The following is a 17,942-nucleotide window of genomic DNA, read 5'->3' as shown; positions in this document are numbered from 1 at the left end:
TATATAGGCATATCRCAGTGTACTTCTTTGTAAGGTGTTATGAGGAATGGATAAGAACCGATAAACCAAATATTTGTTTATATGGATTGGGAATTGTTTTAGTACTGAGATGTTGAGCCTGCAACCTCTAGTGTTTTACAACAGATTTGGAAAAAAAGCAGAAGAATCACAGTCTCCTAAACAAAACCTGTGATTATTCCAGCAGGGCATATGGATATAATGGTGATTCACACAGAAAGGCTACAAAAGAGTCTGGTTGATCTTTCATTCTTTGGACATTACCTATTTTTCATTCCTGTATACAAACAGGTTCTGTGACAGATTATCCTTGAAAGAATTTCAAAAGAATAGTTCGAAATTCAGAGACAGGAGCACATGGGTAAGTAACTCATGTTCACAATGATGCTTAAGCTAAACTGCAGTGAAGCTACTTCACACCATGCATGGTCAACCCAGGAATGTGTCCTCATTTTTTTATTGCTTTGACAGAGGATAGTCACTGGTCTTGCACTTTCCTAAGCAGGTCTTTGTTTCGTATCAAAACTCAAAACCTCTCATTCTGCCATTTTGGCTCTGGAGAGATGGTATACAGCTCTTCTTGTTCTTTGCAATCATTTTTCCCAGATAAGCTTCCTTCAAGTTTATATTTTCTTTTTCCATTGAACATCAAGACGTGCTTGAACACTGTCTGAATTCCATTTAGATCTACCTCATCTCAAAGGCCTATCATWGCTTCATTCTCATGTCAGGTTGCAACTTCTCAGCAGTGAATAAAAGCCCAACTGGAACTGAGGAGTGCAGAAAAATAGCTTGGTTAGAGCAGTCTGCTTCTCCTTTCAGAAGTGTCAAGCATGGCAGCAGCACGTCCCATTAGCTGGTAGAGAGTATTGGCACTGAAGTGTTTCACACTTTTCTCAGGGAGGAGAGGACTGAGCTGTGCTCTGGTGTTTCCAGAAAGGCTTCTTATTAGGACACATATACAAGTGGATCAGTTCATGCTAGGATGTGGGGGTTTTATTAATTCTGCAGAGAATGTTGTCAACACTGAAAGCAGTTTACATTAGCTGGTTTTTTTTCTAAGATTTTTTCTGTTTTTCAACAAGAACCTGAAAACCTGAAATTTTCATTCTTGTTTTTTAAATACCAAAGAAGAAGGAGGAAAAATGTTTGACATGGGAGATTTTTTTTGCTATATGTTTGGGCTGGAGGGGAAAGCCATTCCTGGGTACAGAACATACTCTGAATTGAAAAGCCACATAGGGCACAACTTCACTCTCCTCAGTGCTTTGTTTCAGCTATTCAGCAGACTCAAGTAGACGTTGCTGTGTTAATTCAACACAGCTCATGGTTTCAAGCTTTCTTTTACAGTCAGGAACACTGAAAACTTGCTTTCATGTTTGAAATGAAAGCTGAGATACTGGTGTAACTATATGACCCCAACAACCTAGCATGCATGTGACTGAATTCTGCTTTCAAGCTAAGCTATGAATGCACAGTATTTCTGATTGGAGAGTATGAGGCAAATATACTCTCTTGTTGTCTCAGAAGTCAAAGATATCTCAACAAAGTCTGATAAAACTTTGCAGATAAGTTTATCTTTGGGTTGAATTCCAATATGACAAAATTCAGCCTGAAAATGATTAGAGAGAGCTACAAGCAACTGAAAAGGATAGCTCCCCCCTAAGTTTAGTAGGGTAATATACACATGCAATACACAAAGCACAGAAGAACTGAAGCCTTTATTAAAGGCTACTTGCTTTTATTTTCAGTACTGTTGGGTGTGATAAAATAACAGCAACACTTTGCAAGATGTACCAGTATAAGTGAGAATTAGATCAATTTCCTTCTTCAGTAATTACCATATTCTTCATTTTTGAGATATGTTTCAAATACAAAGTCAAATGTGCAATATAGATGCTTTCATGTAGGCTGTTGCACCAATTGGTGATCACACACTTTTTAAAAGCACACACCCTATGTGTGAAGCTGCCAGTTAAATGACAAACTGGGCCTAATTTTTCTTGTTCACATGACATTAAATCCTGGTTTGTTCCCCATTGAAAGAGCTGGAATAGAGCTAATGTAAGAGAACTGGGAATAAGACCAGTCAGTTCAACTCAGTTGCCTCCAAAAGTCATTTCCTGCATCAGCAACACAAGTTACAAAAACAACCTGCTATTGCTGGAGTAACCCAGAAGTGAAACAAGCTCTGAAATTTCCTTTTTTCCTCCCTAGGGCCATACAGTAAGATTGCTAAGAATATAACAAGTGAAGCTGTCCAGATACTGCAATGATACTTAACAACTAGAGGAAGAGACTTATGAATACTGAAGAAAACATGCTATATAAACAGTACAGTCAAATACAAATTTTAAAGAGGGCTCTAAATTTATATACATCACTTCAATCTATGCATCCACACAAATGGATCAAGTATGAATTGATTCCTTCCTTTCTTGATATATAAATTCTTGTTTGCTGGTGTACAGATGTGGTTTTCATATCTGCAACCTGGGATGCATATTTTTGTGTACACAGATTCAGTGATTTCTGATGATAAACTGCCTCCAGGGTGGCAAAGAGTCACTGATTCCTCCTACATTGCTTATAAAAGAGGAAGAGGTTAGTTAAGATTGAGGAATCTGTCAACCACATGTCAACAGCCACACAGTCAAATTGGCTAGCCTCCGCTTCCGACCTGGAATGGTGAGGGACAAGTTGATGGGTGGGAAAAGCCTCAGCATGTACCAGAGTCCAGCTGAGATGCAATGCTGTCTGGAAACCCCTGGTTTGCTTTCTAGTTGTCATCTTGCTATTGAGAGGTTGAGCAAGGAGCTACACATTCCCCTCCAAAAAGTATCTGGAGAATGGCTACCCCATTAATTCTGGGCCTGACATGGGATAAAAGGAGCCTAGAGAGCAGGATGAGGAGGAGTGTACACAGCATGGCTGGTACAGGTTAGATTATGAAGCTAGTGTGCTACAGCAGGACAAACTCTGACCTTATGGGTTGGAGACAGGCCCAAGAAGCATCAGTGTCACTTTACAGGTTGTGGCTAGTGAAGCAACCGAACTCGGCAAAAAAAGCAGGTCAAACCCATGGATCAGTTATTGAGGAGCAAGCACCTGACACTAAACAAACTTATCCTATCTAGGAAGAATTAGATTGTCACTCACTAGAGAAGCAGAGCTGATACAGACCGCTTGGCATGGATTAACTAATCAAAGTTATATAACTGTATGTTACACTGGAACCCAGGACAGAAGTCCCACTATGTGATTAACTGATTAGGCTGAGAAATCCACCTCTCTGTGAGGAAGGTCTGTTCAGTGACATAGCTGTTTGGATGCGTCCCTGAGGGTCTTGTGGAGGCCAGAACACAATCTGTTTGCATTATTTATATGGATTGCCACTGCTGAGAGTGCATTTGAGGTCCTATTTTGTGCCCAACCTGCAGAGAACCTGAACAGGTTACAGAACTGTGTAAAAAGACCTGACACTAGAGCAACTTGTGGTTTTAGCTCTTGAGATCTCTTGCTCAGTCCTTGGGATATTGGCTGAATTTTCAAATACCTGATAGACATCATTTGTTACTACAAAGTAGTGAAGGTACTTTTAATACTAAAACAAGAGACTAAGGCCAGAAGAGCAGTTAGGGGTGTTTAGTTTAGTTACTGGAAGTGTTACTTATGAACTTGTTAATAGCTCATTTTAATTATTTCTCCTGACTGATAAACATCTCAAAATATATTAATGACTTTCAGTTATTCCCTGGTAGATTTCTACCTCCCTTAAGATTCCTCTATTCCAAGACAAAGTGATGAGAAATAGGAACAGTCCTTTGTGCTATGCAATCACAGCCAAGACCAAAGCAAAAAGTACAGGAAAATCCAGTGCAGTTTTCCTRTGGCTTCATTTAGGGCCTGTACTTTATGCTGACATAATCCTTCYGTTGTATTCAACTTTACTGCTCTGCTTTCTGTGACCTGACTCTGCCTACATCAACTGGCTGTGTCTGAGACTCAAGATCTGCAATGATTCATCTCCTGTGTTACGCACATCATAGCTAGATATGAATGTGAAAAAAAAAAAGTCAAATCATTTTATTGTTTACAGTCTATTGACTTTTTTTCACAGAAGAAGTGGTGGAAACAATATATTTCAGAATCTCTCCAAACCCAGGTTTCACTTCCAAATGTTCACAAATTGATCCAGACCACCTCTTTGAGAACAGGTTACACACTGCAGTGGAATGCATAACTTGCCCATGAACTGCTGCATATTTTGTCCTTTGTATTTACATTTTTCCAAAGGAAAAAAATGAAAAAGCAGGTTTTTCCAGATAAAGATATTTTCTGCTTGTGATGGATGAAACAAATCTGCATGTCCCTGGAGACTGCCAACAAGTTTACACTAGGAACTGGAATGAAGCCACCAGTTCATTTCACATGGGTTCCATGAGATGGCAAAAAAACCCCCATCACATCGGTCCCATACTGCTGGTCTTTTAATCACTTAAGAATGAGGTGACCTAAGGTCTTGATATCCCACTATTAATTCCCTGGGAACCAACATGATGTGTAGGGATACTCTGACTGTCTCTGATTGCCATTATGACAAATGGCAATTAGGCCTGTAGATCTTTCTATCTCAGGAAGAAATAAAACATTCCAATGAGGCTTGCACCTGGCATGCTCAGAGCTGTTCAAGTGCAAGAACTTCTGGCACCTTAAGGCCTTACACACCCCAGCAGTGAACAAGGCCATTAAAGTTTGGTTATAAACCAGTTGCAGGGACTGGGCCTAACCAGATTTTGGAAAAGTGGTTCAAACTTGAACATTACAACAGAACTATAACCACCTGATTTCAGACTTTGGTAAAATGTGGACTCACATGTTAACATTTTGGTTTGATCTAATTAGCTGGAAGAAACAATATGTAAGAACTGCCTTCTGCACCTCATGGTGTGTTTCACTGCATAAAAAGAGACTCAAGTCCCATTTGCCATTTGTATCTAGCTTGTTCCCTGTCTTATGGCAAATGTTTTCACTCTATGTTGCATGGATTTTTTTTAAGGGGGAGCAGGCTACAGTATGTGCAAACAGTACTGAGACCCAGAGATCAGTGACTACTGACCCTTCCTCCATTCCTGCCATCATCTTGGTTTGGCATTAACACACCCCTTTCAAAGGCAACATTTGTTTCTTGGACCACCACTTGTTTTAAGAAAGGTTTATACCCAAGGGATTCTGTATTAGATTCCAACAGGTTACTTCATTAAATGAGCATATCAAATTTGATTGGAAGTTCTCATCATCTTTCTGTTCCATTTAATTTTATTTTTATACAGATGAAAAAATTACTGTTACACCCATACCCACTGACAAGCCAACTACATTACTTCACATCTACTTTATAACCACATATAATTACATAACCGCTCAGTTTATTTTCTTCCAGAACTCATGGCTCCTCATAGAATCTGTTCCGTCTGATCTAAGAGGCAGATTTTGGCCTAGAAACTGGTTTTCAAGACATTTACATGGTTTGGGTTTTTCCTATATTGAATATTCCACATTTATTAACCACAGTTTGATTCAAGCAGAGCAGCAAGGGCTTCACTGATACAGTTTGGAGAGGCTGTGTTAGTGAAGGGAAAAGACAAACCCCAAAGCAAAATATTCTGCATAAATAGTTTACTTTTAGCTGGGCGTAGCTCTTTGATTACATCTCATTATTGTGGGACAGCTCCCACTTTTTTCAGCCCCACATTATAAAATCTCCCTTAGCACAATGTGTTCCCTCCACTTTGTGCTTCTTTAATTATCTACACAACTATGATTCTACCTAAAAGCTCCGCTCAACATTCACCCTCAAACTCTCCTGTTATTCATTGATTTCAGAAATAAAGCAGCCAGAATTGCAAAATATTCTCATCTGTAAAAACTCTGTGAGGGCTACCTTTCAGAAGAATGGGGCTGGCAGATTACATTCATGTCAAAAGCATGTAATTATAGTTATATAACTAAAAATAGAATGAAAATTAGTATCTGACAATGTTTGCAGGACCACATTTTATGCTAGTATAAACTCACTGAAATCAATTAAGACAGACCACTATAAGACTGTGGTTAAATGACCCTAAAGATTGTTTTTATGCTCATCCCAAGTTGCATTCTTAAACACATATTCACAGACCACGGGGGCCATTTGTTATAATTTATCACAATAACACTAAACAATTTGGCATAAACATATCCTTTCTCTCATGCCAAGAAATGCTATGTACCCCTTAGATCTCAGAGAAGCCACCAGAAGCAGCAGATGTTCAGCCCTTCTTGTGAGCAGTCTCAATGTGGAAGCATTTTCATGTATGATTTTATCAACTTTAAAAGTCGATAAAAGTTATATCCTGCAGCCCTTCCTCCTGTGAGTTTTATTTATTCACATGACTAGAGCTGCAGAAGGTCTAATAAAGCAAAGCTCCTTGATTCTTGTTTGCTTAGATAATGCAACTGTATGTTGCAGTGCACACTGAGAGCGCCTTACAACAAACTGTGGAATACTATTTCCTGTCAAATAAAACCACTTCCATGCAGCTACATGTCTGCTGTTAACAAACTGAAATAACTGTGGCAGTGGAGTGCCAGCATTTCTCACATGCACTTTGCCAATGACAGAAATAACGCCTGGGTAGGATTGCGGTGCTCGCAGAGTCACAGGACAGCCCAGGTGGGAAGGGGCACCTCCGGCTCACAGCAGGCCCAGGCAGAGCAGCCAGCTGCTCAGGGCTCTGTCCACTTGGGTTTTAAGTATCTCCAAGGATGGAGACGCCACAAGCACTGGACAACCAGTTCCAGTGCTTGACCACCCTGACTGTAAAAACCTTTCCTTGCATGAAGTCAGAATTTCCCGAGTTCCAGCTTGTGCCTCTCATCCAAAACACAACCTCATACCATACACCAGATCATACAGTGTACAAAATCAACAGTTTCACTGAGCTCTGCTAAAGGATGTCATGGTGTGGAGCCATTTACTGTATGGGCACCAAAAAATGGACTCAGATCACCTTCTCACCTCCCACAGCACTGCAGAAACAAGGAACAAATGATTTTGAGACCCAGCTGATCTGAGTTTAAACCCATTACCAAAGATAAAAGCCACCATCATTGGTAACGGCAGTAACAGTCAGGCAAAGAGGCCCTGAATTAACCATACATGATTTGGATGAGGAATGGGGCACAACTGGGCGGTGGGGTAATGCCTTTCCTACCCASGGCAGTATCTGTCCTGCATACACTGGGACACTGCTGTTCCCAACAGTCAAGCAGAGCCATTTCTTTTCTGTAGGCCAACAAATATTTTGCAGTCGCTCAGGGGAAAGCAATCCTTAGAGCAGCAGTGATCCATTCTTACCCTGAACGGTTTTCTTAACCTCAGTCTATGCCGTACCATGTCAAGGTCACATACACAAAAAATGCTTTGCACTGATTAAGCTGAGACAGAGCTAAGGAATTTGCTACTTCAGAAGAATACTGCCATATGAAAGCAACACCAGCATATAATTGAAATAATTTATTTACCACTAGAGCACCACAAAAACAGACATACAATGTGTTAAAATACAGAGTAATCGATCACCAAAGTACAACACAGCTGTCCTTATGTTCCTTTTTTTTTTCCTTTAAACCATGCCAACCATGCAATTGTATTGCTGTTAAACACACAAAAAAATGCTGTCCTAACCCACTCAGCTAAGTGCTAAGATTCCCCCTCAGCCCTACCCAACCCCTTGGGGTCTGATCTTTCAAGGGGCTGAACATTTCCTGCCAAGTGTTGGGTATCACCAGGTCTCACTGACTTTGCTGAGAGACAGTGGTAATTACCGCTTCATAAGAAAGCCTCTGGTACAAGGTCTTTGAGCTGTTGAAGTCCCATCTAAACATCACTCAGGGGGGATTTACATCAGATCTGAGGGGTGCTTAGGCCTCACAATATCCCCCTCTGTAGAGGGGAATTTCATCTAGGAGTTCTGCACATTGTAGGATCAGGCCTAACATCCTTGATAACTAAAGGGAAATATATGCCTAATACCTGCCCCCCTCCCCCCGCCAAGTTGTAGGAGCTTTATAATAGAGTATTTCAAATACTATCAGTGCATTTCTGAGGAAAAAAAGTAAAAGCAAAAATATATCTGATTCTGGGGTAAAGAAATAAGGTTTTATACTTAGATTCAGAGAACAAAAACTCCAAACCCAAACCGAAATTTTCAGCTGCGTCCAGCGCACAGTGAGTATAGTTGGACAACCATGGTATCTCGTATTCCACTTTTTCAAATCAGCAAGCTTCAAAACTGACTTTGAGCTGCATTCACAGGATAGAGAATCGCAAAAATGTTTTTAAGTTTTTTAAAATGTGTTCATTCTTGCTCCCTTTCCTGCCCAACAAAAATACAGTTCTCATACTGAACCTGACAAAACTACTTTTGCTGCTGTATACAGCAAAATCCAGAGTATTTACTACCCTGAGGAGTTTCACTGAGCTCAGTGCATCTTCTCATTGGAGTAAATCTGGCTCAAGTGTTAGCGGGACAGATTTTTCATTTGTTAATCTTAATTCATTAAATCAAAAGTCTAACATACCTCCTCCTCTGCGCTGAGTCAATGCGTGGGACTAGATCATCTGTGGGGCTACATTTCCATCTAGGCAATAAGCATAGGCTCTACTGAAGTCCAGAGGAGCAATGTGTGCAAGCCACTGTGGTACTTCAGTTTTACGTCAGTGTTCTGCTGAAGTTAAAGAAATTGCACTTCTTAAAACTGGAGCTAACAACATAAAGCTCAGGAGCGTCTTCCTGATACCATTTAGGTCAACGACAGAAAATGTCCTTCTCATCCAAGTAGTTTGTTTCTAGCATAGTTTTTGAGCTTTGCCACACAAAACCAGTCATCACGTGAAATGAACTGAATGTTTCCTCTTCATGATTTTTTTGCTAATTTAGTTTGGAGATTTTTTTAAATGAAATGGATAATGTAGATTTTTTTAAACATGTATGAGAACAACAACAAGATCCTAGGAACCTGTTTCTTTTTCCTTTAAAAAAAAAAAAACAGTAAAGCTTTTTTTGCGAACTCAAAAAAAAAATTGAAAAAGCTCACAAAATCAAGGGGCTGATCCTGCAATTCCTTACATGCACCGATAGCCTTCAGGGGCCTACCATGCCCTTAGAGAAGTTAAAGGCAAGCCTCTTAACCGCAATGGGAGCAGGATCAGTCCTACAGCCTAACTGCAGGTGACAGTCCCTGCTATGTGACAGGCCAACGCAAGGCCTTTGGTGGATAACGTTCCCACTCGAGCCCTGCTCTGAGGGCATTGCCGAGGCATCCGCTTCGTCCTAGCCTTCTGCACAGTGGTGAATGTCATTCTCTGTAAGGGTGTGCCTCACCTCAGTCAGGCTGGGACATCTTTTCTTGAAAAATCTTGCTCCCTGTCCATCTGTTTAAATGTCTATAGCCGGAAAAAAAAAAAGGTGTAGAAGTCTGAATCATGCTGCGATTCAAATGTTGCAAATGGGGATGAATTAGGAGCGAGGGAATGAGGGAAGGAGAGATTGTTTTAATCCATCCTTTTTATAAAACAGAAAACAAATGGAGTCAGGTAGCTTATGTCATAATGATGAACAATATACAAAGCACATGTATAGCAATTATTATAAAACATGTATTTGTAGTGCAAGTCAAAATATAGGGACTCTACTCATACTGGCCAGCTAGAGGGAAACACATGATTCTGAGTGATCAAAAAGAGCCCCAAATTCAAATTCAAACTCATGAGAGCTGACAGTATTACAGAGTACAAAAATATGGTGAAAATTTACACATTACACATAAAGTACTTAATTTTTTAATAGTTTACAAATAGAGATCTACAGATATGTTTCCAATTAAGCTGGCTTCTACTACCCACCTATTGTAATACTCTAGGTATGGTTACATATACCAAAAGAACAAAAAAATCCCATAGCATAGCTATACAGCAACATATTAAGGTCTGAAGATTAGACCAGTACATGTTAAATATTTCACTGGTTTACTAAACTGACATTTTAAATCATTTACAGTAAAAAAAAAAAAAATCTTATAGACTTGTCTTTGAGACTGAAACAGAGTGTCCTTTATTAGTAAGTTATTCAGTATTTAAAACAAGGGTTTGAGACCTTACAAGAAGCCTCCCTAGGCAGCTGGCATGAAAAATAAGGTATTTTAAAGGCAGAGTTTCTCAATAATGTAATAACTGAATTCTATTTTAATTGAGCTAAACTAGCCATTACTTCTCAGAATCTTTTGAGCTTGAGTTCCTTTAGGCTTTATATGTATTTCTGGCAGCTTATTTGGTCTCCACTTTGTCCACATTTGCTGGTTTTCTTTTTTCCAATGGTGATATGGAAATGTTCGTTTGATAGTTTTTACACACAAATAAATAATGCACTGTTAACTCTAAAACTAAGAGGAATGGGTAGGATGCCTATTGCGTAACAATACAGAGAGATCAAGTAAGGCACGGGACAGATACAGCAACTCCACTTCATGGGATTTTCCTGTTTTTTTCCTTTCACATAGTAACACTAACAAATTTCTTCCAGTGTTTATTTTTTAAAAGGTTTTTTCCTTTAACTTTGCTTCTTGTCTATCTCACACTATGTGTAGGTGAAATGTAGGATAAAAGCCTTCAATGTTTTGCTTCAGATGCCAGTTAAAAAAAAAACAAAAAACTTTCAAACAGTTCAGACCAGTACCGCTTTTTTTCTTCTTCTTTTTTTTTTTTCTTTTAACACTGATGAACCTGGGTTTTCATTTTTCTTTCTTTCTCTCTCTCCCTCTTTCTTTTTTCCTTGGTAATTTTTTTTTTTTTAATGCACACACATCATGCTGTTTCAGGGGTATTCTTTAGCTGCACTTGCAAGACTTTACAATCATGTTGGACAGCTGTTCGATTTTGGGCGTTTTGCCAATGTAGTACAGGATGGTGAGGGGCTCTAAATCCTGGGACACGCAGCATGGAGAGGCAGAAGCTTCTGGATTTATGGTGTTATACAAGCTGAGTACCTAAAAGGAGAAACGAAAAAAGGGTGATTAAGACAGTTATCCCTGCCTTCCTGACACTCTGCAAATCAAATTCCTTTCTGCTTCGTTTCCTCCGACAGTGCCGGACAGGAAACCCACTGAAATCAGCAGAAAGATTCCTGGATGTTAATATTTTAGTACATTTCTCCAGTTCAATCTGTTGTCACCCCTGTGAGTTTCCTAAGCTTTTAACTTGACAGTCTTAAATCCCAGAACAGGTTCATGCCTGGAGCCTGCCTTGAAAATGCCACCCTTTAAACTACCACGCATGCTGTATTGATATGGAAAGAAAACACTGGAAGGGTTTCATTTGTGTCTTCAGACTACCATTTGCTGTCTCAGGATTTTGGTTTTACAAGTGCACCAGAGAAGAGAGCCCTTCAGTGCATAAGCATTCCTCTGCTGTTTCTCCCATGCTCCTTTTTAGTAGGTCCATTAATGCCACCGTGCAARAACTATGACTTAAACAGCAGTTACTCTTACTGAGAATCAGCTGTGGTAAAGTCAGCAGCTCTGGTGCTTTCCGTCACATTAGACTCATACGCATGGTTCTCTGCACGGGAAGTATGTAGGTTACCCACTGATGATACATAGGTATTTCCGAGGATGCCATTAATGTGTTAGCTAAACACTAAGTGACCTTTTCCTAGAGCTTCAGCACAACATTTACAGCTTAGAGAGACAGAAGATCTGTTCAGGACAGCAACACTACTTACTTTATTAAGCAACTTTTGACTCCTTGGTTAACTATCCAAACCACATATTTGTGATCATGACAGTTATTCTTCCTCTTTCCTTAAAAAACAAGTGCTGCTCCAAACTATGTACACTATTACTGCACATCAGCAAGGGAACATACCTACCATATTTATTCCTGTGCCTGCTGACATTGCTAGTACTATAATGACAGAACCAGTGACAGCTATGAGGACTATCCACACTTAGCTGTTTAAGTTCAAGAAGAACACAGACCTGGACTACAATAGCTTTACATACCAAAGGAAAGCAAGCTGCCCCTTTGACATGAGGAGTTCTTACCGCTGGCTAATGTTGATCTGATATTTTAAAAGTGGCTTGGAGAGAGGGAGACATCAYTCTTAGTGTGAATCTGAGGGTAAAAGTCTTATTTTATGACAACTACAATGCCTGTGTCTGCCTCTTACATTTACTGTCTAGACAGCCTTACTGTCAGTAGAGAGAAATACGCGCTTTAAGGCACAATTCCACTCATCCTAAGGTAGGTGGCTAAAATACCACATCCGATCCCTAAAATAAAAGACACCAGCCCAGATGCCTCTCAGTTCATCAGCATCCCAGACAGAGTCTCTCTTTTACATACAAATACATACAAACTTTCAAAGTGCAAGAACTTTCAGAGTAAAAGAAGAAATATATTTGTTGGCACATTTTCATGAAATGGCAGTAGATTCAGATCACTTCTTTGTCTGGTAGCAGATCAATAACAATGGAAAATGAAAAACAGCAAATCATATAACACCATGTTAATATTCAGAAACAGTATTTGATACATCGATATGTCATATTGATGAACATATTAAAAATAAATCTCTGGGTCAATACATGCCCTCTGCTTCAACTTTAGCTTGAGATCATGTGCAGGTCCCTCTGTAGGGCCATATTTCATCATCCTAAGTTATTAGGATAATAAATGGAAGCTTTTGACTTTGGTACTGGTGACAGTCCTAGAAACATATTTCACCCCGCAGTTATAAAATAGAGCTGAAAATTACCAAAGTCATTACTTACTCTGCTGTGCTGAGTATCTGAGCTCCATAAATATGGGCAGGCTCCTGCACAGAAATTAGCATGATACCCTTTAGGTTCATGAATCCATTTCCAGCCAAGATCCCTCTTGAAGTCAATATAAAGTGGACGCAGGCAGCAATTATCCTGCACGTTCCTGGAAATAAAATAGAGACAAATGCATCAGTCATAAAAAGCCTACACAGGGGATAAAAAAAATCCAGTTGCTTGCTCCCTGAAAGATGCTTTACAGACAGGAAATTCTGATTCACAGCAACTCACAACAAAATCACACTAATAATAGTTTATACTGTAACTGAAATCAGGTGTTTGGCATGGCAGTACTTGCTTATACAGCCAAAGCCAATGGTTTGCCTGGAGAATCAGTAAGTATTTTTATCCAGGTCCTACTGAATAGCCTCTCTGAGTAGGTGAACATATTGGAGCTGACAATTTGTCTATAATTATGAGGCTGATAAGCCTAGGAATCATCCCAGATGGAACTCAGCTTCCTGCTTTCTAAGGCCATAAGCATCCTCATTTGCCATTATCTTCCCTGGGAGGGGAGAGTGCTTGGCAGATACCAGCTGCATGTCCTATGCAACCGTGAGAGTATTGCTGGACACAGACACCTCTGGTCTGCAAATGAGGGGCCAAGTCCTGTATAAACGCCTATCAAAAAGAAATCTCAGCTTACATTATAAGCAACTATATCACACCTCAAAGGGACGCAGGTTTGTATGACTATATAAGTATACTGAATATATAGATGCATAGTTACCTAAAACAATAGGCAGCATCTAGAGCACGCTTCTTCCGCCGACTGGGCTGTTGCGACTCAAGTCTGTAGGAGGGTAATAACATTAGCAGAAGATGTGGGGTCTTCCCACTGTATTTTTTCCTATTGGACTTTAAAGCTTTCACATCACCACTGGAATATGTGTAGTCATCAATACCTTCAAAAAATACATTTTGGTGATAAACATTATGTTTCTTTTTCTTCACAAGTTAAATAAACCATCTCTTTAAAAAAAATTCTCTCAGAAACTGGGCAATGATGTTGTCAGCTGAGCATGTTTACTGGCAAAGTGGGAGCAAATTTCAACCTGAGATCTCTGCATTAAGACAGTCACAGTTCTTATGTATCTATCTTATCAGCCATCCCATGTTCAGAGCCATCAGAATGGCTTTTCAGTACATTTACCAAAACGGTTGAAATGAATAACAGAAAAGACATCTTGGGTCACTTACTTCATCCCATAACATGTGCCTACTCGCTCCACTTAGTTTCAAATGCCCCAAGCAGTGATGCTTTTGCCACTTCACTTAGGGCAGTATTCCAATCTTTGAGTAGCTATGTACCTTTTAAAACCTCCTAACACCATTAAAGCTACTCTGGATACTTAAGGTGCACTTCCCGCTGCTTACTTCCATCCCATTAGTTCTTTTTATCTACTGAGTAACTGAATAACTCCTTCTATCCATCACATTTACCTCTTTCTCATGCTTGTAAATTCTCTTTTTGTCTCCCATTGGGAGTCTATTTAATTCTGCTAATTTCTCCAGGAAATCAGTTATTCTAGGCCTTTCTTTTGTATGCATATGGCAAGGACATTGATCAAAACATTTCTTCTTGAAGTGGAAATCGGTGACCTCACATTTTGTATTTTCTCTTTTGAAACACTAACTGCCTTACTAGCTTCTTATCTTGACAACAGCATGGGCAAAAGAACTCAAAGTGTTAGCCTTTTCTAGCAGTTCAAACATCGAATATTATGCCTTTTGCTAAGTACCTTTTGAAAATTAACCTCCTGAAGCAGATAATGCTATCTAAAAAGATAGACTTCTAATTTTGTAACATTCACAATTACAGTGATCAAATGTCATATTCATAATTTTTAAATTCACAGTAAATATACAGAGTGGCCTTAATCATACGTACAGTGCTGATAATTACTTAGAGAAAAAAAACCCAACACAGTGAAACAATGGTAAAAAATATAAAGCTTGAGACAGAATATAGCCAGATCCTTGTAAAACAAATAAATGAACCAAATCATGATATACCTGAATAAATGAGAATTTCACAAATAGAATTTGGGTTGGTTCTAATATAGCTATATTGAATATGTACTGGTTAATGGTAATGACTGCACAATCAATGCCAATTAAATAACAATTCCTTTTTTGGAACTGAAACTTGGTTTAAAAACACAAGGGAGTTTCTGTTACCTTGATATACTTGTGCTATTTCACTTTGTCTGCTGTCCATAAGAAGCACACATCCATAGCCCTAACTACAAACCATTATTTATTATTTTATAGCCACACAATCCAATCTTTAATTTTTCACCAAGCAAACTGTTTGCATAAAAAAACCTATGTGCAATGAATATACAAAATGTAAGTTACAATAAATGGAATGTGTCAACGATGGTGAGTAGATATAGAGATACTCAGTGTTAACTAATGTAGTTCTATTAAATGTTACTGACATAAAAAAAAAAAGGGGGGGTAAGAAAAAAGTGATTTAGTATGCCAAAACAGCTGGAAGTACTTTTGCAGATACTTACAAAGGCTCTGATGCTCTATACACAGTGAGGACAGTGGAAGGAGCCTCTGTATAGCAATTCATCCCATTCTGCAACAGGTAGGATGATTTACATCCTGACCATGTCATTCTCCCCCCATTGACTGGGTAACTGGTTTAGCTTAGACACCTACTATTAGGCAGCTTAAGTTAGATGAGATGACTTCTCACTCTTGGATACCAGGCAGCCAGTATTCAATGTCTTTATGTCATGGAAGTGACTCTTCAGGGAACTGTGCTCTTCCCATTAGAACTACCTTTCTCAGTTGTTTGGGGAAGTTAATCAGCAAACTAGCCAGCTGTCGCCTAGACTTTGAAAGTTTGCCATGCCAAGGATTTTTTTCTCTGACACRTTTGTAAAATGCACCATGCTCACAAACAGATCTACTGCAAGCAGCTTACATGTGTGCCAGATATGATCCTAATTTGACTTTCCAGTCGTCATCTTCTTTACTGAAGCCTGAACCATTACAGTGCTAGGATGGACAGCAGTCAAAAAGTTTAGTTTGAAAGCACTCAGCAAGTTTTCTCATGACTATCCAACACTGGATTGTCTACTGTCCATTAGTCTTCCCAGATCCCCTAAATATCCAAAATTGAATGTATGTATACCCAGTGTGTATGCTGCAAACTGTAACATGAACACTTAAAGACATCAAAGCTGAATGCATGGCATGAAACAGCTTACTTGTGCCCTTTGCTTTTAGAATAGTTCGGCTGATATAGCTTTACGCTTGTGCCTTCAATACCATTTCCTACCAGTTGGGAATCAAGATTCTCAAATGAGTAAGCTTTCAATAAGCTGAATTCTATTTTAAAGAGACAGTAAGAGCTCTTTGTTTCTCTCCACAGTTAGCAAGTATCATAACATTTTAAGAAGTTTTTTTCTTTCATTACCTGCAAATCTTGCTTCAAGCTCCTCACTTTTATTTGGGATGATATAATTATTGGAAGGCACGAAGGTGCAGCATGGACAATGTAAACTTATCTTAAATCCAAGGTTCCTGTCTGCAAAACACGAAAGTTAAGTGGAATTGATTTTTACATGTGGAGTGAAGTTGAAATAATGCTGAATTAATGGAGGAGGAGTTGGGTCAGGAGCGAGGGGAAAGAGCACTTGTCGTCACCTCTGTGATGGAGCCATTCGTGTACAGCCTCAGTGACATCAAAAGACAGCCATTCTCCTTCAGCTCTTGTTTTAACTACTTTGCTATCAATGTAGCGCTGTCCTGGTGATGATAATTCTTTGGATTTTAGAACCTGCAAGAAACAACAAATATGACTGCCTGCAGGTTAAAATTTAGCAGGTTTTTATCAAAATAGACAGCCACCTAAAATAGCAGCAAAAACAATCACGGCTCAAACCTCTGTGTAGCAGATGAACATTTGGGCATCTTGTCAGTTTATTTCAGTACTGAAAAATAACAGTGTGTTTCTTAGTACATGGTTTCGACAAAATCTTTACTACCTACTTCAACGGCAACAAGAACAGAGACTAAATCAGTTCACTATTGCGCTAAAGGTGACTGTCGAATAAGGTCTTTCACGTCTCATTTCTCTCAGGATTTGTGCTGCAAATTGTCTCTACCCATCACCACAGATGTTCCATACATCTAAGTGCGGGGGTACAGCCATGGCATCATTCTGCCCTGTCGCTGCTGCACTGCATCCCACAACTAAAGATGTTTGACTCCCAARAACAAAGAAATGTATTCCCACATTTTCTCTTTGTTTTATAAAGAATTTTCTCAGGGGGTGTGGGGAGAGAAAGGTGATATGAAGACACCCTACAGAAATCAGCTTATGCTGCCAAGCGAAATACTATTGCATATTCCTTACTAAGAAAAATCATATAGAAGAACGGCACTGAACTCTTGTCTTGCAACACAAGTGAACAAGAGATCACAATAAACTAGGACATCAAAAGAGAAGTTATTTTACCATCTTCAGTAATACTTACACTGGCCAGAGCATACCAGATGCTAAAGTAGAGCCTGTATAATATATTCTGTACACTGAAGATATTATATTGCTCACCCATAACTAATCTGTTCACTGCTGCCTTATTAATGCTTCCAGTTTTCCCTTTGATTTCAGTTACTGGTCACACATTAAACAGAAAAAAAAGTGTGGTTCATACAGCTAATCTGGGGGCATGCAGAAACTCTGTGAAGTGTGAAACTTGGCCACACATGGATTTGTGCAACAGACGATGCTTCTTCTGTCCAGATTTTGATCTCAGCTGGGTGGGTATTTGTGTCACAAGGTTTACGAAAGCTAGCTACGGAGCATGCAACAAAATTACCTTTAGAACAAAAAAAAGTCTCCTCGCTTTCAAGACCCAGCAGTGTGTGCCTACAATGTCAAGTCTTCCTTATGTCTAAACAATTCAGCAAGCATTTTCCCACACACAAGCATAGACTGCTATTATTTTCTCTAACTCTTAAAAGAAAACAATTGGGCT

The 17,942-nt window shown here is 39.3% G+C and overlaps 1 protein-coding gene across 1 annotated transcript in view; it reads right to left on the bottom strand.

Moving 5' to 3' along the window:
- Positions 1-9,338: 9,338 nt before the first annotated feature.
- Positions 9,339-17,942, bottom strand: part of TGFB2 (transforming growth factor beta 2) — a 68,624-nt gene continuing 60,020 nt past the window's right edge. Inside the window, exons 3-7 of the mRNA XM_026088829.1 lie at positions 16,606-16,738; positions 16,376-16,486; positions 13,670-13,844; positions 12,892-13,045; positions 9,339-11,106 (exon numbers count right to left, since the gene is read on the bottom strand). Coding sequence (XP_025944614.1) covers positions 10,948-11,106; positions 12,892-13,045; positions 13,670-13,844; positions 16,376-16,486; positions 16,606-16,738 — 732 coding nt within the window. The 3' untranslated portion in view covers positions 9,339-10,947. The remainder of the gene's footprint in view (positions 11,107-12,891; positions 13,046-13,669; positions 13,845-16,375; positions 16,487-16,605; positions 16,739-17,942) is intronic.

This window comes from Apteryx rowi, unplaced genomic scaffold, assembly GCF_003343035.1.
Source record: "Apteryx rowi isolate R43461 unplaced genomic scaffold, aptRow1 scaffold_79, whole genome shotgun sequence".
Classification (NCBI taxonomy): Eukaryota; Metazoa; Chordata; class Aves; order Apterygiformes; family Apterygidae; genus Apteryx; species Apteryx rowi.
The sequence above is the reverse complement of the archived record's forward strand: the minus strand, read 5'-3'. Positions and strand labels throughout refer to the sequence as shown.